The 24576-nt window shown below is 46.3% G+C and overlaps 1 protein-coding gene across 1 annotated transcript in view; it reads right to left on the bottom strand.

The window, feature by feature from the left end:
- LOC144601779 (ubiquitin-like modifier-activating enzyme 1) overlaps positions 1 to 24576 on the bottom strand; it is a 234740-nt gene that overhangs the window by 65838 nt on the left and 144326 nt on the right. Inside the window, exon 22 of the mRNA XM_078414193.1 lies at positions 12004 to 12195. Coding sequence (XP_078270319.1) covers positions 12004 to 12195 — 192 coding nt within the window. The remainder of the gene's footprint in view (positions 1 to 12003; positions 12196 to 24576) is intronic.

Here is a 24576-nt window from a genome sequence, read left to right as displayed (position 1 = left end):
AAAGTGGAGGGGGGGGGGAGAAGAAAGAGAGAGAGAGAGAAAGAGAGAGAGAGAGAAAGAGAGAGAGGATAGAGAGAAGGAGAGAGAGAGAGAGAGGAAAGAGGAGAGGAAAGAAGAGAGAGGAAAGAGGAGAGAGGGAGGGAAGGGAAAGAGGGAGAGAGAGAGAGAGGGAGGGAGAGGGAGAGGGAGAGAGAGAGAGAGAGAGAGAGAGAGAGAGATATTCATGGATGTATACCTATTTTTTGGGGACTTAATAAAATGACTTTAATTACACCAAGGCAGCCAGCTATTAACCCAGTTCCAGTAATAAACTGTCATTCTGATTCAATTATACTGTAGCACAAATGGATTTTCCTGTCATTTAGTAAGGGAGTGATTTTTTCAAGGTTGTATATCTGGAATAATGGTGACATGTGCAATAATCAGCCTGAAATCCAATCACCACTGTTGCTTGCAAACTGCAGTAAATTAGCTCTAAAGCATGAAACCGATCTCCAGCCTCGTGGGACACGGCTACATTTTACAGACCCACTGGCAGTGCTTCTGCTCACCTTCCATCTACTAATCATTTTAACCCTGCGAGTCCTGGCACACTTTAGGAGCAGCAGCCCTCTTGGTTAGTTTCAATGAAAGCTCCGATCTCCTTTAAGGTCACGTTTCTTTGCCAATGTGTTTGCTTGTCATAGTCTGGGAACTAGCCATTGTGCGATTGCCCGTATCACTGAACTGGGGAATCTGTATGAGCTGATTAAAGGTTGAAATTTCTTGGCCAATGCACAATCGTCCGTCAGCCAAAATCTAGAACACAGAGGTGATATTCAGCGGGAAATTATGTGTAAGGTCTACATTTTTGGCCTCTTCTCCCTTATGTCTTCTCATGCTCTCTCTGCATCTCCTGTGTTCTCCCTGTTCAACTAATTGGGCGGCACAGTGGCACAGCGGTAGGGTTGCTGCCTTACAGTGCCAGAGATCCGGTTTCGATCCTGACTATGTGTTGACTGTACGGCGTTTGTACATTTTCCCAATAGGTTTTCTCTGGGTGCTCTGGTTTCCTCCCACATTTCAAAGGCTTACATGCTTGTAGGTTATTCGGCATTGGTAAAAATTGTAAATTGTCCTTAGTGTGTGCAGGATAGTGTTAGTGTGCGTGGTGATCGCTGGTCGGCGCAGAGCGGCGGGCCGAAGGGCCTGTTTCCACGCTGTATCTCTAAACTAAAACTAAACTCATTAAAAACATTTTGAGCATAACGATTAAGTGTTCAGCCACAGGAAGCAGGTCACACTAATTCTTGCCCCTTCCTGTCTCCTGTATCACCCCCATCATCTCCTCATGCCACCTAGTCTTTGTAGTAGCACTGCTGATAGGTGCAATAAAATTCCACAATTCAACATTAATGAATTAGCAAGAACGGGAAACACGGTGAACTGGCAAAAAAATCCACGTTAAAACAAAGTGACTGTGACAGGCTCTCTTGTCAGACAGAAGATATAAAAGCTCGAAAACACGTACCATCAAATTCAAGTTCGCTGTTATCAGACTTAATGGTCCTTGCATGATCTAATGGTGCAGTCCCAATCTCCCAACCTACCTCATTGCAGTGTTTGCAGTTTTCATTGCACTTTCTCTGTAACACTGTGATGGTGCAACACTATATTCTGACACTCTTCTCTGTGCACTACCTGTTGTATCTATGCTTGGCTTGATTGTACTTATGTATGGTAGGATTTGATTGGAGAGCATGAAAAGTTTTTCGCTGTGTCTCCGTGCATGTTTAGTTTAGCTTATTTATTGTCATGTAAAGCTATTTTGTTGCGTGCTATCCAGTCAGCGGAAAGGCTACACATGATTACAATCAAGCTGTCCACAGTGTACAGATACAGGATCAAGGACATAATGTCTAGTGCAAGATAAAGTCCAGAAAAGTCCGATAAAAGATAGTCCGAGGAGCTCCAATGAGGTGGATTGTAGATCAGAACTGCTCTCTAGTTGGTGATAGGATGGTTCAGATGCCTGATAACAGCTGGGAAGAAACTGCCCCTAAATCTGTAACAATAATCATCAACCAAACCAACCTAGTTATTGCAGAGCAGCAGTGGAAGTTGAAGACCAATAATACAAAGTTTGACCAAAACTGACAAGAGGATGAGAGAAGGGGAACATCACGATGTGGTAATGAGGTAATGGGAAACATGTGGCTTAAAGACATCAAAGGGCAGGAAAATTTCAGAGTTTTCAGTTCTGGAAAAGACGATACCGCAATAAAAAACATGAATATCCTTCACTTTTCATAGCCCTACTACTGTAACGAAAGTGCTCTACACAAATATATTTAAAAAAAATTGAAATCACAGGGCAGCACATTGGCTCAGCTGTAGTCACAGAGAGAGTCATACAACATGGAAACAAGCCATTTGAGCCAACTTGCCCATGCTGACCAACATGCCCCATCTACACTAGTACTGCCTGCTTGCATTTGGCCCATATACCTCTAACCTTGTCCTATCCATGTACCTGTCTAAAAGTTTCTTAAACGTTGTGATAGTACCTGCCTCAACTCCCTCCTCCGGCACCTCGTTCCATACACCCACCACCCTTTGTGTAAAAATGTTGCGCCTATGGCTCTGGGTACATTTTCCCCCCCTCACCTACTACATTTTGTGTAAACCAGCATCTGTAGATCCTTGTTTCTACAATAAAAATGCAGGTACGATCCACTCAATCTCCTTCCATACAGCAGTCCCATCATCTCAAAAAACAGTCTGGTCTACACTGTCTTTCACAGAGCAGTGTGCTGCATGGCTAGGTTTTTGTAATCAAGTCTCCGGTGCGGGATTTGAACCCACAACCTTCTGACTCAGAAGTGATACTGCCATCCACAAAGCCGCAGCTGACACTGCAGAGAGGAAATGGCCTAGTCCATTGGGATTCTATTAAACGTCGGAAGACAGTGAGTGTGTCTGGCGCTTTAGAATTTATCACTCTAAGTCTGGGCCAATATCAGAACACCTTACCAAAGAACTATGTTTATATGCATGTACTGTTTAGTTGTGACCGAGCCAGACATCTGTCTGAGGGCGTCGAAGCACATTATAGGAGGCTGTCAGTGAAATAATCCCACAGCAACTGACTAGAGGCAGCTGAGCAAGGATAGCAACAACTGTACACAAGCAGTCTCATAACAAGTTAGGATGTGGTACATTTTTCAAGTGCATAAAGCCAAAACGAAAAGTGCGAATAATTGCAGAAAAGTCAGGCAATGTGCATCATATCCCCCATCGCCATAGAAACAGATGGATCAAGCCCGGGGCAGACACCTAAACAGCTCCCAAGATGGCAGCTGAGAGTGGCATCTCTTTGTGTGCTCTTCCCAGTGGAGGATCTACATTCACAGAGCCATTGCATCCTAACGCAAGGAAACAGGCTCTTCGGCCAACTTGTCCATGCCAACCAAGGTGCCCCGCAGGTCCATATGTGATCTTTCCATTCCCACCTTAAACCTATGTCTCCTGGATCTTGATTGCCCTACACGGTAAAAGACAGTGCATTTATCCTATCTATTCCTCATGATCTTATACCCCTCGATAAGATCACCCTTCCTTGTGTGCTACAATGAATAAAGTCCGAGCCTGCCCAACCTCTCCCTATAGCTCAGGCCCTCAAGTCCTGGAAACATCATCATAGATCTTCTCTGCACACTTGATTGTATTTATGTATAGTATTATCTGACCTGTTTGGATGGCGTGCAGGACAAAGCTATTCACTGTACCTTAGTACAATAGACCATAGAACAGTACAGCACAGGAACAGGCCCTTGGGCCCACAATGTTTGGGGCGAACATGATGCCTAGCTGAACTGATCTCATCTGTCTGTACATGATCTACATTCCTCTATTCCCTGCACCTCCAAATGCCTATCCAAAGGCCTTATAAATGCCACTATGGTATCTGCCTCCACCACTACCCCTGGCAATGCCTTCCACGCCCCCACCACTCTGTTTAAAAAACTTGCCCTGCACATCTCTGTTACATTTTCCCCCTCTCACCTTATAGCTATGGCCTCTAGTGTTGGACATTTCCACTCAGGGTAAAAGGCTCTGACCGTCTACTCTTTCCATGCCTCTCATATCTTTATATAGACTTTAGAGAGACAGTGTGGAAACAGGCCCTTCGGCCCACTGAGTCTGTGCCGACCAGCGATCACTCCGTCCACGAGCACATTCCTACACAATGGAGACAATTTACAATTTTTTCTACGGAGGCCAATTAACCAACAAACCTGTACCTCTTTGGAGTGGTGGGAAAAATCCAGAATATCTGGAGAAAACCCACATGGTCATAGGGAGAACGTACAAACTCTGTACAGACAGCACCCACAGTCAGGATCGAACCCGGGTCTCTGGCATGTAAGGCAGCAACTCTACCATGGCACCACTTTGCCCTCACTTGAACTTCTATCAAGTCTCCCTTCAACCTCCGATGTTCCATTGTAAACAATCCAAGTCTATCCAACCTCTCTCTGTAGCTGAAACCCTCTAATCCGGGCAGCAATCCCGTGAACCTCCTCTGCACCCTCTCCAAAGCTTCCACGTGCGACCAGAACTGCACGCAATACTCCAAATGCGCCCTAACCAAAGTCCCATCGAGCTGCATCGTGACTTCCTGAACTCGTGACAATAATTAAGTTAATCTAACCTAACGTCGGTTAATGGCAGCAGTGTCACCTGTAGCGAACAGCACATAAAGCTGCCAATTTTTTTTAAACAGACGGGGAATGCTGATCCTGGAATTATGACCGCCTGCTGCCTTCACACAACTTAGGGGACTTTACGTTCACTCCCCCATACCTGCCTGCAGTCTTATTTCCAAGTCCCGAAGGATTTATAGCGGAGATATGAAGAAAGAAAATATACCAACCATAAAATGCAGGGCAGAAATCAAATCTACATCCCGTGTGGGTGTGTTCTATTTGGCATGAAGGTGCTCATCCCCACCAGGGGTCCACAGGAGGATAAGCATCAGGAACACAGAGTTATGAAGCACTTCAAAAGCAGAGAGTGCTCCCAGAAAGAAGGAGAGAATATGTACTTATAATAATTATAATGCACCAGCATAATCAAGGACGAGTCTCACCCCTGTCACTCCCTGTTCTCCCCTCTCCCTTCAGGCAAGAGGTACAGAAGTGTGAGAACACACACCTCCAGATTCAGGGCAGTTTCTTCCCGGGTGTTATCAGGCAACTGAATCATCCCATCCACAACTAGAGAGGGGTCCTGAGCTACCGTCTGCCTCACTGGAGACCCTCGGACAATCTTCAAGCAGACTTTACTGGACTTTTTCTTCCACTAAAAGATATTTCCTTTGTCCTGTATCTGTACAGTGTGGACGACTTGATTGTCATCATGTATAGTCTTTCCGCTGAAGAAAGACACAAAAAACTGGAGTAACTCAGCGGGTCAGGCAGCAGATGTACTTGACATTAGGCAAAGAACATGGTGGGCTGAAGGGCCTGTTTCAGTGAATCTATCTCCCAATACACTCAACATACAATGTCATAGAGTGTGAAAACAAGCCCTTTGGTTTAACTTATGAGGTGTTTGCGCAGTAATCAACCAGAACCAGAACTTGCCCTGACAACCAACATGTTCCATCTACACTAGTCCCACCTGCCCGCAATGGGCCCATATCCCTTTAAACCTATCCTATCCATGTACCTGTCGAATGTTTCTTAAACGTTGTGGCATACCTGTCTCAACTACCTTCTCCGGCAGCTCGTTTCATACACCCACCACCTTTTGGGTGAAAAGGTTGCCCCTCAGAATCCTATTAAATCTTTCTCCCCTCACCTTAAAATGCAGTAGCTATGAGATATAATTACCACTGCAAAGTAATCGATAGACAATAGGTGCAGGAGTAGGCCATTCAGCCCTTCGAGCCAGCACCACCATTTAATGTGATCGTGGCTGATCATTCTCGATCAGTACAACGTTCCTGCCTTCTCCCCATACCCCCTGACTCCGCTATCCTTAAGAGCTCTATCTAGTTCTCTCTTGAATGCATTCAGAGACTTGGCCTCCACTGCCTTCTGAGGCAGTGAATTCCACAGATTTACAACTCTCAGACTGATTTTTTTTTTTCTCATCTCCGTTCTAAATGGCCTACCCCTTATTCTTAAGCTGTGGCCCCTGGTTCTGGACTCCCCCAACATTGGGAACATGTTTCCTGCCTCTAACGTGTCCAACCCCTTAATAATCTTATATGTTTCGATAAGATCCCCTCTCATCCTTCTAAATTCCAGTGTAAACAAGCCTAGCCGCTCCAGTCCATACGACAGTCCCGCCATTCCGGGAATTAACCTAGTAAACCTACGCTGCACGCCCTAAATCACTCACCAATCTGACAACACCAATGATCAGAAAATCTGATCTGTTTCAGTGATAATGCCAGAAGAAATATTGTATGTGTAGAAAGGAACTGCAGATGCTGGTCTACACTGAAGATAAACACGAAATGCTGGAGTAACTCAGCGGGTCGGGCAACATCCCTGGAGAAAAGGAATAGGAGACGTTTCGGGTTGAGACCCTTCATCAGACGTTTCGGTCCAGCCAGTCTACTCCGCCATTCAATCATGGCTGATCTATCTTTTTCTCTCAACCCCATTCTCCTGCCTTCTCCCCATAACCCCTGACATCCATACTAATTAAAAATCTGTCAATCTCTGCCTTTAAAATATCCATTGACAGCCTCCACAGCCTTCTGTGGCAATGAATTCCACCAAGCCAGTTTCGGAGGCAATAAATCCGCCAAGTTCAAAACCGAGGTGCAATTGAGTGTCTTATGGAGGATTTTGACTAGATCCGACCACTTTGTCCGTGCTCCCATTGAGAAGCCAGTGGGTTTTGACCTGTTCTGGAGATAAGGGTGCAAGGTATCAATGAGAAATATGGCTAAACCCTTTTTAAATGGGATCGAGACTAAAATCAGGGAGGTGACTGTGGTCATCCAGTACAAATGTTTGGCCACATTGTCCAAAAGACCACTTCATTCTTTTGTTGGGAGTCCAAAAAGACATCACCCAGTTTATTGCTGATGTAACTGTTGGCGATACTCCAGCCCTTCCACTGAGTCTAAACCAGGCCAAAATCCATCTTGGTTGGATCAAAGGCAGCATCTGAAGTTTAACTTCTCCCAATTCAACTGATGTGTGGGAGTTTTTGGCAACAAAGAAACATATGCTGTATCCCCAAATTGGAGGCAGACACAGTTCAGTGGACGCCCACACTCTCAATGGTCTCAGAATTCCCTGATCAATGTTAGACCCTGGAGTTTAAAGTTCAGGGGCCAGCTGGGGTCATCCCAAAGAAGAACCAGTTCGGTCTGTTGCTTTGGGAAACCTGAGTAAAATCAGATGGCGGGAGAATGAGCTTCTGGCACTCTGCCAGCTCTGAGTTGTCAGGGCAATCTGCCCAACTGCACTCTGTGCTTCCTTGCACAGTGTTGAGGGACAGAGGTATTCAAGATAGGCTTTAATACTTGGCCCCTTTCTGCTTTACAGACACCAAGTCTAAGGTGACACTCTTACACTGCACGGAGTGCTGCACATTTTGCTTCCACCATCGAAGGGATCTACAGGAGTCGTTGCCTCAGAAAGGCAGCCAGCATCATCAGAGACCCACACCACCCTGGCCACACACTCATTTCCATTCTTCCGTCGGGAATAAGGTACAGGAGCCTGAAAACTGTAACGTCCAGGTTCACGAGCAACTTCTTCCCTACAGCAATCAGGCTATTAAACACTACAACCTCCAAATAGGCTCTTAACTGAAGAAGGGGAGAATGGGGGGGGGGGGGGGGAGGGGAGGGGGGGGGGGAGGGAGGGAGAGAGGGAGGGAGAGGGGGAGAGAGAGAGGGGGAGAGAGGGGAGAGAGAGAGAGAGGGAGAGAGAGGGAGAGAAAGAGAAAGGGGAGAGAAGGGAGAGGGAGAGAGATATTATACTATATTTTGTTGTTGTTTATTATGGTGTTCACTATGTTTACATGTCTGTCATGCTGCTGCAAGTAAGAATTTCATTTCAGGTAAGGATTCTGTATCAGGACATGACAATAAAACTCTCTCTCTCTCTCTCTCTCATATGCCTCAAGGTGCAATATAACTGTACAACTTTTCATTTAAGATCAGCACAGTTTGAACCCATGTTTCCCCAGATTATATCAACGTACAGGTGAATTAAACACTGAGCCATCATTCTATTTTACAAGAAGGTTTCCTTTAATTGATGTTATTCTTAGTATATGCCTATTGATAACCTGTAAGGTGGGGCTCTTATAATGGAAAGTGCAGCTACCATCTGCACTGCCATCTGGTAGCTTTGGGCCAGCATGACAAAAACTACTTTTGGCTGATCCCGAACAGAAGTCATGATGTGATATGATCAGGAAGAGGCACATCTGTGCTCCTACACTCTTCCCCTTCCACAGACTACGTGGATCACATGATCTTTGCCAGATGGGTGTCCGATTTCACCGTCTGCTTCAGACAGACTTACCAAATAACGAAAGGCCTGGATAGAGTGGATGTGGAGAGGATGTCTCCACTAGTGGGGGAGTCTAGGACCAGAGGCCACAGCCTCAGAATAAAAGGACGTACCTTCAGAAAGGAGATGAGGAGTTTCTTCATTCAGAGGGTGGTGAATCTGTGGAATTCATTGCCACAGATAGCTGTGGAGGTCATTAATGGGTATTTTTAAGGCGCAGTGACAGGTTCTAGATTAGTACGGGTGTCAGGGGTTATGGGGTGAAAGCAGGAGAATGCGGTTCAGAGGGAAAGTTAGATCAAACATGATTGAATGGCAGAGTAGACTTGATGGGCCGAATGTTCTACCTCTGCTCCTATCACTTATGAATGTTCCTTATGCTGCCTAGTCATCATTTGGAGTATTGTGTGCAGCTCTTCCCACCTCATAACACGTCCTGCCCAGGTAACGAACGCCCGCCTTATGTACAGCCCCCTGGGACTGCAGGCACCTCTGTCATGTGGGCATTGAATGATGGGCGACGTCATTGTATCTTGCAGAGAAAACTGAATGGTTAAGTTAAATGCCCTGGTTTAACTACACATAGGCTCTTGTTTGCCCTATGTGTGGAGGGAGTGGACAGGGTTGGGACCTTTCTGCAGTCTTCTTCAACGCAACAACCCACACGTCTTTGGGATGTGGGAGGAAACCAGAGCGCCAAGAGGAAAACAACTTGGTCACAGGGTAAATGTTTAAACACCACACTGACAGCATCAGAAGTCAGGATTGTTTAGCTTAGTTTAGTCTATTGTCACATGTACTGTCCACAATGCACAGATACAGGATAAAGGGAATAACCCTTGTTGCAAGATAAAGTCCAGTAAAGTCTGATCAAAGATAGTTCAAAGGTCTCCAATCACCATGGGCACCCATGTGTCTACAGTGTGTGTCATCTACAAGATGCACGGACGTTGCCAACCAAGGAGGCTCTGATGCCTCCTTGTCGATCCCCAATGGTTACCACCAAGAAGATCAAGGAGACTGGCACATAGGACCATCAGCACTCATAGTATTCTCTCCAATTTGTGAACCATCTTGACTTGGAAGTACATTGGTCATCGTCGCTGGGTCTAATCCTGGACCTCACTATCCCAGAATGATTTGGGGAATACCTTAATCAATCGTCCGACAGTGGGTGGAAGAAGGTGTCTTACCATCACCTTTTTGAGGCCATCAAGGATGTTCAATCAGCCTAGGCTTTGCCAGCAGCAACTACATCCCACAAATGTCTAGCAGCTAAATAGCAAAAAAAAAAACAGAAAGTGACTTGGGAATATTATGTTTTTACACGGGAAAATGGTGTGATGCAGAGTGCACGACTGGAAGAGATTTGGAAGCAGATTCATCACTACAATTCCAAAGGGAGTTGAATAAATAGTTGAAACGAAAAGATTTACAGGAGTGGGATTAATTAGACAATCAACACTGAGATTAATTAAGACAAGTAGATGTTGGTCTGAATGGCCTTTGTTGCTACATCGTTCAATGATTCCATGGTGTCAACATTATCACTGGATTTACTTCTTAGATAGAACATAGACGAGGCCATTTGGCCCACAATGTCTGTGCCAACCATGATGCCAAGTTGAACTAAATGTCCTCTGCCTGCACATGATTCATATCCTCCATTAACTATATTCATGTCCCTAACTACAAGGTCCTTAAATGCCACTGTGTATTTGCCTCCACCGCCATTCCTGGCTGCACATTCCTGGCCCCCATCACTCTCTGTGTAAAAACTCGCCCCGCACATCTACTTTAAGTTCTCCCCCTCGGACGTTAAGGCTAGGCCCCCTTGTCGTTGATGTTTTTACCCTGAGAAGAAAGGTTCTTACTGTCTACACAACTTATGCCTTTGATAATTTTATATACTCTATCAGGTTTCCCCTCCAGCTCCATCGTTCCAGACAGGAATACCATGATATGCCTTAGGAAGGAGTTTCATTACATTTTGTGCACCATTTCTGATGGAGCCTTGCTGAAGCTATCTACCCGGCATGTCTGGGGAACGTGCAATGGATGTGGCCTGGATGATGGTCCCAATCACATTGGACCCAGAGAGGAAGGAAACATGCAGCATGTTGAAGTGAATGAGACTTGTTAACATGACTCTTTTTGTTGCAAATTTTGAGATTGCTCGATAGCTCAAACAAAGTATTTTTTCCAGGTACAGTTTTATTAATTTAATATTATTACAACCCACTCTTCATTTTGAAGTAGTGGTCCTGACCCGAAAAGACTGAGAAAGGGTCCCGACCCAAAAACATCACCCAACCCTTTTCTCCGGAGATGCAGCCTGACCCGCTGATTTACACCAGCACTTTGTGTCTATCTTCAGTATACAACCAGCATCTAGAGTTCCTTTCTACATAAGTCACCTATTCATATTCAGTTTAGTTTAGTTTGGAGATACAGCGTGGAAACAGGCCCTTTGGCCCATCGAGTCAATGTCCCTTTACTTTAGAAGTAAATGCCTCTTCTAACATCATTGTTTCATTTAGTGAGGCTCCGTGGATTTATGCCAAACGGTGAAGAAAACTTTAAATGAATAAAAAAACCTTCCGTCCACTGTGAATGGGTGATCGATGGTGGGTCAAAGGGCCTGTTCCCATACTGCATCTTTCAATGATGGGATGACTCAATGACTTCTGGAAGTCTTAAAAGGATGAACAACAAAGATTGACGTTTAGTCAACAATACCCCAGACTCCCACTGGCTCATCCCACTCTCCTCCAGGTCTCGGGTATGTATCTGTTTGTGAGTCAGGATGGGCTGTGCAAATGGATGCCAGAGGTAATAGTTTAGTTTAGCTTCGTTTAGTTTAGTTTAGGGGTGCAACGTGGAAACAGGCGTTTCGGCCCGCCGAATCCGCGCCGACCAGCGATCACCCCGTATATGCGGACTATCCTACACATGAGGGACAATTTACAAGTTTTACTGAAGCCAATTAACCGACAAACCTGTATGTCTTTGGAGGGTGGGAGGAAACAGGATCACCTGGAGAAAACCCACGCAGACATAGAGAGAATCCCGTACAGACAGCACCCACAGTCAGGATCGAACCCGGGTCTTTGGCACTGCAAGGCAGCATCTAGACCGCTGCGTCACTGTGCTGCCCCATCTCCTGCATTCTCCAAGCTACTCCAGCATTTTGTGGCTTTCTTGCGATCCAGAGAGGTCCAGAAGTAAAAAAGGAACAAAGTGTTGGGGTGACTCGGTGGGTCAGGCAGCATCTCTGGAGAAGGTGGATAGGTGACGTTTCGGGTCGGGTCCCTTCTTCAGACTGGTTGGGAGGTACACTGCCTGTTCTGCAGTGCTCTGTGGCAGATGGCGAGATGTCTAACGTATCTCAGGCTAAAGGCGTTGTGGAGACAAGCCCACCTACATTCTGTTTAGCTCAGGCTTCAGGCATCGGGGAAATGAGCCTACTCACCTTGTGCTTGCAAGCAGGAACAGGCATCGAGAAGGCAAACAAGGGCATGGCCAAGTTGAAGAAGCTATTCCTGTAGGCAGATCGTGGCCTGTCACCTTGCACCACCTTGTACAGCTCCAGGCAGACCAGGCCGGCCACCGCTGCCGTGGTCGTGGCGATCGCAGGGATGATCCTTCCAGCAATCAGTTTGCTCTGCAAGACACAACGACACAACAAAGGTTGAAGGAATATGTAGGAAGGAACTGCAGATGCCGGTTTAAACCGAAGATAGACACAAAATGCTGGAGTAACTCAGCGGGACAGGCGGCATCACTGGAGAGAAGGAACGGGTGACGTTTCGGGTCGAGACACCTTCAGACTGAGAGTCGGGGGAAAGGGAAACGAGAGATATAGATGGTGATGCAGAGAGATACAGAACAAATAAATGAAAGATATGCAAAAAAAGTCACGATGATAAAAGAAACAGGCCATTGCTAGCTGTTTGCTAGATGAGAACGGGAACCTGGTGCGACTTGGGTGGGGGAGGGATGGAGAGAGAGGGAATGCCGGGGTTACTTGAAGTTAGAGAAATCAATATTCATACCACAGGGTTGCAAGTTGCCCAAACAAAATATGAGAAGCTGTTCCTCCAATTTGCGTTTAGCCTCACTCTGACAATGGAGGACTAGGGGGACTCTGTCTCTGTTGAGACTAGGGGAAGGGGGAGCATGGGTGGAACTGTGGGGTACTGAGGAGATCCGTGTGATAGCCTCATCTGTGATGGAAGTTTGAAGGAGTCTGCCTTCATTATTAAAGGTATACGCAACCTGATATTTAGTGGAAACCAAGGAACTGCAGATGCCAATTTCCAAAGAAAACAAATCACAAAGGGCTGGAATAACTCAGTGGGTCAGGCAGTAACTCTGAAGAATACGAAGAGGTGACGTTTCGGGTCGGGGCCCTTCTTCAGACCCAAACAAGCTAGCTATGAACTTGCCTGCATTGAAAGCCATCCACTGCACATTTGCACTCGCATTTCAATTCCCTTTGTGCCATCAAAGTTGTTAAAGCAATGCCAACCTGTCTCTCTGACATAGAGAGGAAACTATTTAGACTATCTGAAGATGGGTCCAGACATGAAACGGCACCTAAAAGACGAAATTGCTGAGCATTTGGATAGCAGTAACAGGATCATTCCGAGTCAGCATGGATTTACGAAGGGGAAATCATGCTTGACAAATCTACTGGAATTTTTTGAGGATGGAACTAGGAAAATTGACAGGGGAGAGTCAGTGGATGTGGTGTACCTCGACTTTCAGAAAGCCTTCGACAAGGTCCCACATAGGAGATTAGTGGGCAAAATTAGGGCACATGGTATTGGGGGTAGGGTACTGACATGGATAGAAAATTGGTTGACAGACAGAAAGCAAAGAGTGGGGATAAATGGGTCCCTTTCGGAATGGCAGGCAGTGACCAGTGGGGTACCGCAAGGTTCGGTGCTGGGACCCCAGCTATTTACGATATACATTAATGACTTAGACGAAGGGATTAAAAGTACCATTAGCAAATTTGCAGATGATACTAAGCTGGGGGGTAGTGTGAATTGTGAGGAAGATGCAATAAGGCTGCAGGGTGACTTGGGCAGGTTGTGTGAGTGGGCGGATACATGGCAGATGCAGTTTAATGTAGATAAGTGTGAGGTTATTCACTTTGGAAGTAAGAATAGAAAGGCAGATTATTATCTGAATGGTGTCAAGTTAGGAGGAGTGGGAGTTCAACGAGATCTGGGTGTCCTAGTGCATCAGTCAATGAAAGGAAGCATGCAGGTACAGCAGGCAGTGAAGAAAGCCTTCGTAACAAGAGGAGTTGAGTATAGGAGCAAAGAGGTCCTTCTACAGTTGTCCCGGGCCCTGGTGAGACCGCACCTGGAGTACTGTGTGCAGTTTTGGTCTCCAAATTTGAGGAAGGATATTCTTGCTATTGAGGGCGTGCAGCGTAGGTTCACTAGGTTAATTCCCAGGATGGCAGGACTGTCGTATGTTGAAAGGCTGGAGCAATTAGGCTTGTATACACTGGAATTTAGAAGGATGAGGGGGGATCTTATTGAAACATATAAGATAATTAGGGGATTGGACACATTAGAGGCAGGAAACATGTTCCCAATGTTGGGGGAGTCCAGAACAAGGGGCCACAGTTTAAGAATAAGGGGTAGGCCATTTAGAACGGAGATGAGGAAGAACTTTTTCAGTCAGAGAGTGGTGAAGGTGTGGAATTCTCTGCCTCAGAAGGCAGTGGAGGCCAGTTCGTTGGATGCTTTCAAGAGAGAGCTGGATAGAGCTCTTAAGGATAGCGGAGTGAGGGGGTATGGGGAGAAGGCAGGAACGGGGTACTGATTGAGTGATCAGCCATGATCGCATTGAATGGCGGTGCTGGCTCGAAGGGCTGAATGGCCTACTCCTGCACCTATTGTCTATTGTCTATTGTCTATTGTCTAACTGTGTTCTCCAGAAATACTGCCTGACCTGCTGAGTTACTGAACTCAGGGTCCTGGTTGAGGGGAGATCAGATACAAATGTACAACACTCTGAGGGATGTAGATAGGGTAGACAGACAAAACCTTTTACCCAGGGAGGAAATGTCAAAGACAAGGGGCATAGCTTTAACATAACATAACAACACTTTATTGTCACTCGGCACAACACCGAGCGAAATTTCAGCAGTCACACAAAACACAGCAAAAAAGAAAAGAACACAGGACACCCGACCCCAACACAAACATCCATCACAGTGACTCCAAACACCCCCTCACTGTGATGGAGGCAACAAAACTTCCCCTCTCCTCTCTTATAGTGGGAGGAGCAACATTGAGTGAAGATGCGTGGGACAAGTTGTTTTACACAGAAAGTGGTGGGTATGTGGAACGTGATGCCGAGGGTGGTGGTGGAGGCAGATATAATAGTGGCATTTAAGAGGCTTTTAGATAGGCACATGGATATTCAGGGAATGAAGGCGCATGGTTCGCATGCAGGCAGGTGAGGTTAGTTTATCTTGGCATCATGTTCGGCACAGACATGTGGGCTGAAGGGTGTGTTCTTGTGTTCCACTTTTCTATGTTCCATGTAAACCTCTGAGAAATTAACTGTCTCAACTGGGTGATCTCATATCTTTAAACCGGGACTCCTACTTCTAAATTCTCCAACAAGAGGAAATATCCTCTACACATCCGCCCAGTCACGTTCCCATGATGGGGCAGATCTTAGCTTTGTGCAATCATGTAAAATTGATGTCAGGGTGTTGACAATTCATGGACACAGGAGACTTAGGAGAATTGTAAAATGCTCTGGAGTTGGTGCCATTTAATTGACACAACACCACTATACACTGTTGTTGTTGTTGCTCATCCTTCGGGTTCGAAGATGACCATAACTTCACTTTCAGTTGGAGGATTGGTGACTGTGGGTCCGGAAGTGACTGGTGAGGCCAATCCGGGCTCGGAAAGCACGCCCACACGTAGGACACAAGTGGATGGGTGCTGTAGTGGAAGTGGAGGTAGCCCGGGCCTTGCGCGCGGTGCGTTTCCTCTGGGCCTCTGCAGTGCGTCTGTTCTCTGCTGCACGGGCTCCTGTGGTGGGCTTGCTACGCCAGGTTGGACGGTCCAGAGCAAGAGACTCCCAAGTGCTGAGGTTGATGTCCAAGTCTTTGAGGGACACTTTGAGGCAGTCCTTAAACCGTTTCTTCTGTCCTCCTACTGAGCGCTTGCCCTGACACAGTTCTCCATACAGAAGCTGTTTTGGCAGTCAACTCTCGGGCATTCTGAAGGCATGGCCTGCCCATCTGGTTTGGGTTTTCCGTAGGAGGGTGTGGACGCTGGGGATTCCGGCCCGTTCCAAGACCTCTGTGTCGGGAATTTTGTCCTGCCACCTGATGTGAAGGAGTCTGCGTAGGCAGCTCAAGTGAAAGTGGTTGAGCTGTTTGGCATGTCTGCTGTAGACAGTCCAGGCCTCACTGGCATAGAGAAGAGTGGTGAGTACCACTGCACGGTAGACCTTCAGCTTGGTGGTAAAGCTGAGTCCTCTCCGCTCCACTAACCCCAACTTAAATACGCAAACGAAGAGAGACAGAAAGAGACGAAGAAGCACATACATAAAAGGAAGGAGTTTGGAAATAATTAGAATTCAAGAGACAAACACAGACAACAATGTCAGTAGACAGGCCCATTTATTTCTGTTGATGAAGAACCCTTTGGGAAATCAACTGATCATGTATAAAGATTGCAAATAGAAAAATCCAATTAATGTTCATGCTTTCAAAGCAAGAATGTGCAGCAGGGACTATATCCTTACCTCTGCATCAAATTAAGACTTTTATAATTTTTGGAAGCAGTCGTCACAAAGGAGTATTAGGTGTTATTCTTGCCCCAAGGATTTAAACCCATGTGTCATGCAGGTTAATAATTACAGGCAGGACTGTCTGCCTTACACAAGGTATCCTCACTGGTGTGAGTTTCTGGGTGACATCATCTTTCTGCATGCAGGCACTCAATTAAGTGGGAACAAATTATTGGTAAGACATAAAATGCTGGAGTAACTCAGCAGGTCAGGCAGCAACCCTGGAGAACGTCACCTATCCATGCTCTCCAGAGATGCTGCCTGCCCCCGCTGAGTTACTCCAGCATTCTGTGTCTTTCTTTGGTAAAGTACAGTTCCTTGTTATTACAAACCATTTGGGGTGGCACAGTGGCACAGTGGTAGTGTTGCTGCATTACAGCGCCAGACATCCGGGATCGATCCTGATTATGGGTGTTGGCTGTACAGAGTTTGTACGTTCTCTCTGTGACTGCGTGTATTTTCTCCGAGTGTTCCGGTTTCCTCCCACACTCCAAAGTGCTCCCCCGCTTACGATGCTTCGATTTGCGATATTTCGACTTTGCGATGGTGCAAATGCCAACGACCCGTAGCGAGCCGCAGCTCGCTGCCGGCCACGTGATCGCGTGGATTTAATGCATTTCGACTGACAATATTTTCCGTTTCCCATGGGTTTCTCGCAATGGAACCCCATTGTAAGCTGAGAAGCACCTGTACACGTTTGTAGGTTAATTGGCTTCGGTAAAATTGTAAATTGTCCCTTCCATTGACCATTGATACCTCATGCTGCCTCGGCAAGGCCACCAACATAATCACGGATGTGGCACCCTGCCTCTTCCTCTTCTCCCCTCAGCAAGAAGTACGGAAGTGTGAAAACGCACACCTCCATATTCAGGGAGTTTCTTCCCAGCTGTTAACAGGCAACTGAACCATCCTACCACCAACAAGAGAGGAGTGCTAATCTGCTATCTACCTCATTGGAGACACTCGTACTATCTTTGATCGGACTTTACTGGAATTTATCTTGCACTAAAAGTTATTCACGTTATTTTCTTTATCATGTATTTGTACACTGTGGCCGGCTCGATTGCAATCATGGATTGTCTTTACGCTACTGGTTAGCATGCAACAAAAGCTTTTCACTCTACCTTGGTACATGTGACAATAAACTAAACTAGTGTGTAGGACAGAGCTTGTGTACGGGATGATCACTGCTCGACACGGACTCGGTTGGCCGAAGGGCCTGTTTCCTCGCTGTATCTCGATCCCGCTGTATCTCGATCAGTATCACGCCGCGAGTCTAAAGTAAAGCCGAAAGCAAGCTGCAAAGGAAATGCCAGCGAGGTGCTTATATTTCTCTTGTGGTTCAGGAGCACCTCGAGTGCAAGGCTTGCTCAGCTGTGGAGAGCAAAACAGATATTTAATTTGATGAATTAGTTTGTCTGCAAAGAAACATTAGCAGCCACGGAGAGTCTGGGTCTCGGCGTGAACTTTATCCTCATACTGTAAGCACTGAGTGATTCTACCCAGCTGTGCTGAAGGGGCCAGTTAGCAGACAAGGGAGAGTCACCTTCCCCAGGATTCATGGTTACTGTATGTCTGCCCACTTCCTTTTCCCATCAAAGCTCGTTAATATTATTTGGCTGATAGGGTGCAGAGTCCTCTTAGCTTGCTTTGCTTTATGACCGGGGATAAGATAATGCCCGAATGCCTGGGAAGGAAAGTGGCTGAATATTAATGCCAGATTGCAAAGCAGTTCCCCCGCCGTGTGCAGTTGTCATCTTCTGCAAATAAATTGAAAATCCCACAACAACTTACCAAATACATTTTCAATGGTTCCCAAACCTCTAGTTTTTTCCAATTATGTAATCCCCCCCCCCCCCCAATGTGCCTCTCTCATAGAGTTATACAGCATGGAAACAGGCCCTTCTGCCCAACTTGCCCACGCCGCCCAACTTGCCCCATCTACACTAGTCCCACCTGCCTACGTTGGGCCCAGATCCCTCTAAACCTGTCCTGTCCATGTACCTGTACAAATGGTTTTTAAACATTGCGATAGTACCAGCCTCAACTTCCTCTTCCGGCAGTTTGTTCCATGCCCCTAACACCCTACGGCGGCACGGTGGCGCAGCGGTAGAGTTGCTGTCTTACAGCGAATGCAGCGCCTGAGACTCAGGTTCGATCCTGAGTACGGGCGCCGTCTGTACGGAGTTTGTACGTTCTCCCCATGACCTGCGTGGGTTTCCTCCGAGATCTTCGGTTTCCTCCCACACTCCAAAGACGTACAGGTATGTAGGTTAATTGACTGGGTAAAATGTAAACAATTGTCCCCAGTGTGTGTAGGATAGTGTTAATGTGCGGGGATCGCTGGGCGGCACGGACGGTGGGTCGAAGGGCCTGTTTCCGCACTGTATCTCTAAATCTAAACCCTTTGTGTAAAACAAGTTGCTCCTCAAGTTCCTAATAAATATTTCCCCCCTCACCTTAAACCTATGGCCTCTGTTTTTTGATTCCACTACTCTGGGTAAAAGACTGTGCATTTCCCCTATCTATTCTTCGTATGATCTTATACTCCTCGAAAAGATTACCCCTCATCCTTCTGTGCTCCAAGGAATAAAGTCCTAGCCTGCCCAACCTCTCCTTATAGCTCAGGCCCTTCAGTCCTGGCAACATCCCCGTAAATCTCTTCTGCATCCTTTCCAGCTTAAAAACATCTGCAAATAAATTGAAAATCCCACAATCAACTTACCAAAGAGATTTTGAATGGGTTGCAAACCTCCCACCGCACTCTAGTCTTTTGTCCCATTTACTTATGTAATACCCTCCTCCCCTCGCCTCCCCCTGGGCCTCTCTCCTTTGTATTCTTCCCAGGTGAGGCACCATATGTGGCTGAGAGACAATAAGTCCTTTTCCCAACAACTCAGCAACCTGGCGATTAAAGGAACTGCAGATGCTGGAATCTTGTGTACAGCACAAAGTGCTGGAGTAACTCAGCAGATCAGGCAGCAGCTGGGGAAGGAATGGATTGGCGACATTTCGGGCTGGGACCCGTCTTCAGACTCATTGTGGTGGGGTGGGGAGGTGGGGGAGGTGAGGGGGAGGGGAGGGGAAGAGAAAGCTGGATCGCTGGCCGGCACAGACTCGGTGGGCTGAAGGGACTGTTGTATCTCTAAACTAAACTAAATTACACATTGTTTTTTATCTGAACCGAGGTAGCAAGCAGACTGGGCAATCGCCCAACCATTTCTTCCCATGAGGGGAGCTGCACTAGCAGAGCAAAACCTTAAAGAACATTGGAGAGTCTGTGCATTTACCCTATCTATACCTCACATGATATTGTGCAACTGTACAAGAACACCCCTCATCCTCCCGCGCTCCATGGGATATATAGGCCTCGGCTACTCAAACAGCTCCCAGAATGCCAACCAAATCTCTTACATAAGAGCATACAAAATAGGAGTGATAGTAGTTATTTCAACATCTCCTGCTAGTCAAACATATTCTTGCAGATAATCAGAGTCAGACCTGCTGGAGACTAAGTATTTCATGGCCTTTCAGAGCCGAGAGATTTTGGGCTCAGTTTTGAAAAGCAGGAATGTCGATTAAGTCACCAGAAAATCAGCTGTACTGTGAGTCAGCTGCAAAATGTTCCATGTAATGTATTAATATCCAAGAGCTAGCTGGGTTACTTCTACTCAACAAGATGCATAAAACAGTCACGCAGGCACCTGATCCATTGGTAGAAAGTCCCAGGCAAAATAATACTGAAGACAATGTACTCAGAATGGCCGAGACTAGACTTCAGAGATACAGTGTGGAAACAGGCCCTTCGGCCCACTGAGTCCATGCTGACCAGCGATCACCCCGTACACTAGCACTATCCTACATACTAGGGACAATTTACAAATGCCAAACCTGTAGGTCTTTGGTGTGGGAGGAAACGGAAGCACCCAGAGAAAACCCACTCGATCACAGGGAGAACGTACAAACGCCGCACAGATAGCACCCGTAGTCAGGATCGAACCAGGGTCTCTGGCGATGTGAGGCAGCAACTCAACCGCTGTGCCGCTGCGCCAAGTTGACTAGCTCATTATTACACGCTCCTGCTATAGTCCTGAGCTAACGAGGGTTAAACTCATGTCAATGATGGTTTACTCAAGGTACCACTTGGTTGTTTTATTTATCTCAGCTGAGAAAATTCAACATGACCAAAATCAGTTGTAGATGTTCAGATTTACCAATTCACAGCTCCATTTCTGGGCTGCAATGCTATAGTTGCTGGGTTATAGTCGTAGAGTCTTACAGCACAGAAACAGGCCCTTCAGCCCAACTTATCCATGCCACCCATGGGGTCCCATCTGCACTAGTCCCACTGCCTGCATTTGGCCCATGTCCCTCTTAACCTTTCCTACCCATGTCCTGCCCAAATGTCTTTTAAATGTTGCTATAGTACCTGCCTCAACCACCTCCTCTGGCAACACATTCCATATATCCATCACCCTCTGTGTGAAAAAGTTGCCCCTCAGGTTTTTATAAAGGTCATAAGTGATAGGAGTAGAATTAGGCCTTCGGCCCATCAAGTCTACTCCGCCATTTACGCATGGGTGATCTTTCTCTCCCTCCTAACCCCATTCTCCTGCCTTCTCCCCATAACCTCTGACACCCGTGCTAATCTTTAGCCTATCTATTCCCCTTATCATCTTTCTCCACTTCTATAAGATTACCCCTCATCCTCCTTTGCTCGAAGGACCTGCCAAACTCCCTTTAACTCAGTCTCTCAAGTTCCGGCAACATCCGATGTTTTGGAGAGGGTGCAGTATCAGAATGCTGCCTGGATTAGAGGGTCACCAAATGCTGGAGTAACTCAGCTGGTCAGGCAGCATCATTGGAGAACATCAAGAAGCGATGTTTTGGGTCTCGACCAGAAGAAGGTTCCCGACTCAAAACATCACCTATCCGGAGATGCTGCCTGATCCGTTGAGTTACTCCAGCATTTTGTGTCTCTTTTTTTAAAAACAAGCATCTGCAGTTCCTTGTGTCTGAATTAGTGTTTAGCTATAAAGAGAGGAGAGGTTGAACAAATTTGGATTATTTTGCTCTGGGGTGTCGGAGGGCGAGGGAAGACCTGATAGAATTATAAGAGGCGTAGATAAGGTAGATGATTAGAATATTTTTCCAAGGGTGTTAATGTTAAAGGCCAAAGCTTTAAGGTGAGATGGACAAATTTTAAGGGAGATGTGTGGGAAATGTTTTTTTTACACAGAGAGTGGTGGGTGCCTGGTATGTGCTGCTGGGGGTGGAATTGGAGGCAGATAGGATATGGTGGCATTTAAGAAGCTTTTAGATTGGCACATGGATATGCAGGTAGAGAAGATTAGTTTAACTTGGCATCTTGTTCGGCGTGGACATTCTCGGCCAAAGGGCATGTTCTTTTGCTGTACTGCTCTATGTTGCATGGCCACTGAAGAACTTTTAAGTTGCAGATTGCAAGTTCCTAAGTTCAGCCAAATGACACGAGAAGACTATTTGCTTTAGTGGTTGAGCGACAAATATTGGAATTCAAATGTTGAACGCTCCTGTTCTGTTTTGAAATGTTGTCACACAGGGTGTTAGAACCATCCGATACTGAGCAGATAGGACCTTGGTTTAAGGTCCTATCAGAAAGATGGGATCTCAGACACAGCAGCAACCCCTCAGTATTCTATTCAAGTGTCAGTGGAAACAAAGGTCACCATCTCAACTGCATCTAACTAGTTTAGCCTGATTCAACCTGATTGAGAGTACTGTGTTCAGTTTTGGTCACTATTTTACAGGAAAGATGTTGTCAAGCTAAAGATTTACGAGGATGTTGCCCGGATTCGAGGGTCTGAGCTATAGGGAGTGGTTGAGTAGGCTAGGACTCTATTCTTTGGAGCGCAGGAGGATAAGGGGTGATCTTATAGAGGTGTTAAAAATCATGAGAGGAATAAATAGAGTAGACACACAAAGTCTCTTGCTCAGAGCAGGGGAATCAAGAACTAGAGGACATAGGTTTAAGGTGAGGAGGAGATTTAATAGGAGCCTGAGGGGTAACATTTTCACACAAAGGGTGGTGGGTGTATGGAACGAGCAGCCGGAGGAAGTAATTGAGGCAGGGACTATCGCAACATGTAAGAAACATTTAGACAGCTACATGGATAGGACAAGTTTAGAGGGATATGGACCAAACGCAGGCAGGTGGGACCAGTGTAGATGGGACATGTTGGTTGGTGAGGGCGTTGGGCCGAAGGACCTGTTTCCACACTGTATGACACTAGTTGAGATCATTTAACTAAACTCTGATTGTAGTTCACTTTTCCCAACCTAAAGACCAGACGATAGAGAGGGTTTGTCTGGTGAATCATTCAGGGAAGATTTTCTGCTGTAATGCCAAATTGGTCTCTGACCAAAATAATTAGTCAAAGAACTTTTATTGAAGGACGTGCAGAATTAAATTTGAGACTGGGTCATTAATATCAAGAATTCTCAATTTCCCATCTATTAATGAAGAAGCCCTCAGCTCACATGGATGTAGTGACTGTCAGGAGCCCATCGAGTGGGTGGATATTGAAACCAATACAATGAAGTAGGGATCGTAACACATTAAGTAATTGCTGTCATTACAATTAATCATTCCGCACCATTATATTCAGCGCCCAAACCGGTTTGGGTCACTCCCGATTCACAGTGGTGTACGGTAGACCTTTTCACCGTTGGATATTATGCAATGGTGGGGCAGCGGTAGAGTTGCTGCCTCGCAGCGACAGTGACCCAGGTTCAATCCCGACTACGGGTGCTGTCTGTACGGAGTTTGTACGTTCTCCCCGTGACCTCTGTGGATTTTCTCCAGGTGCTCCGGTTTCCTCCCACACTCCAAAGACGTGCAGGTTTGTAGGTTAATTGGCTTTGGTAAAATTGTAAATTGTCCCTCGTGTGTAGGAAAGTGCTAGCGCACGGGGGTGATCGCTGGTTGATGCAGACTCGGTGGGCCGAAGGGCCTATTTCCGTGCTGTATCTCTAAACTAAACTAATAAACACAGTATACGGTTAATCAAGACTTTAAAAAAAATTGTGATCTTAGCGTAGCTGGTAACGCCAACAATTCTTGACCATTCTTAACTTCCTTTGAGTAGACGGTGGTTGAGATGCCTTGGTTTTATCTTAGTCTTAGAGATTATCGCCTCAATTTATTCTGCAATGGCTACGACTTAGATAGGAATGACTAAGGTAAAGTATTTCCTTTGGTGATCCAATCAAGGGCAAAGGGACTTTATCTTGGTTTTAGTTTGGGAGATACAGCGTGGAAACAGGCCCTTCGGCCCACCAAGTCCGCTCCGACCAGCGATCAGCCATACTCTAGTTCTATCCTACACACTCGGGACGATTTTACAGAAGCCAATTGACTTGCAAACCTGCATGTCTTTGGAATGTGGGAGGAAACCAGAGCTCCCAGGGAAAACCCATGTGGTCACAGGGAGAACGTACAAACTCTGTGCATACAGCACCCGCCGTCCGGATCGAACGGGGGTCTCTGGCGCTGTGAGGCAGCAGCCTGACACTAACTCGCCTTCTCACTTTCCTAGTTCTGATGAAGGGCTCTGAAATGTACATTCTGTTTCATTTCCCATCGATGTTGCCAGACCAACCGTGCATTTCCAGCATTTTCAGTTCTAATTACAGCAGAACTCGATGGGTCTGACAGAAACAGGAAAAGCAAGTTTACTGAAATCAGTTGAATACTGCTGATTCATATTTATCAGATCCCTCCAATTACCTCGCCCCTCCATCATCTCATTCTACCCTACAAACCTCAGCTGATCCAGCTCCTCCAATCCTGGCCTCCAGCACGTCCCTGATCTCCACTCCTCACCATGGCTGACTGTTCCTCCAGCAGCCACGGTTTTTATGCTTGGGAATTCACTCCCTGTATTCCTCCACATCCCTCTCCCTTCTCGTTTTGCTTGTTAAAATCTTCCACATAACATAGAACATTTGATTTTATAGGTACAATGTGGTAACAGGCCCTTCGGCCCGCTGAGTCCGTGCCGACCTGCGATCATCCCATGCACTACTATCCTACACAGGAGGGGTAATGTGCAGAAGCCAATTAACCTGTAATTCAGCACGTAAATTCATAAGTTATAAGAGCAGAATTAGGCCATTCGGCCCATCAAATCTATCTGCGCCATTCAATCATGCTGATCTATCTTTC

Source organism: Rhinoraja longicauda, chromosome 17, assembly GCF_053455715.1.
Source record: "Rhinoraja longicauda isolate Sanriku21f chromosome 17, sRhiLon1.1, whole genome shotgun sequence".
NCBI classification, from domain to species: domain Eukaryota; kingdom Metazoa; phylum Chordata; class Chondrichthyes; order Rajiformes; family Arhynchobatidae; genus Rhinoraja; species Rhinoraja longicauda.
Note: the sequence above shows the minus strand (reverse complement) of the source record. Positions and strands in the feature narration are given on the sequence as shown.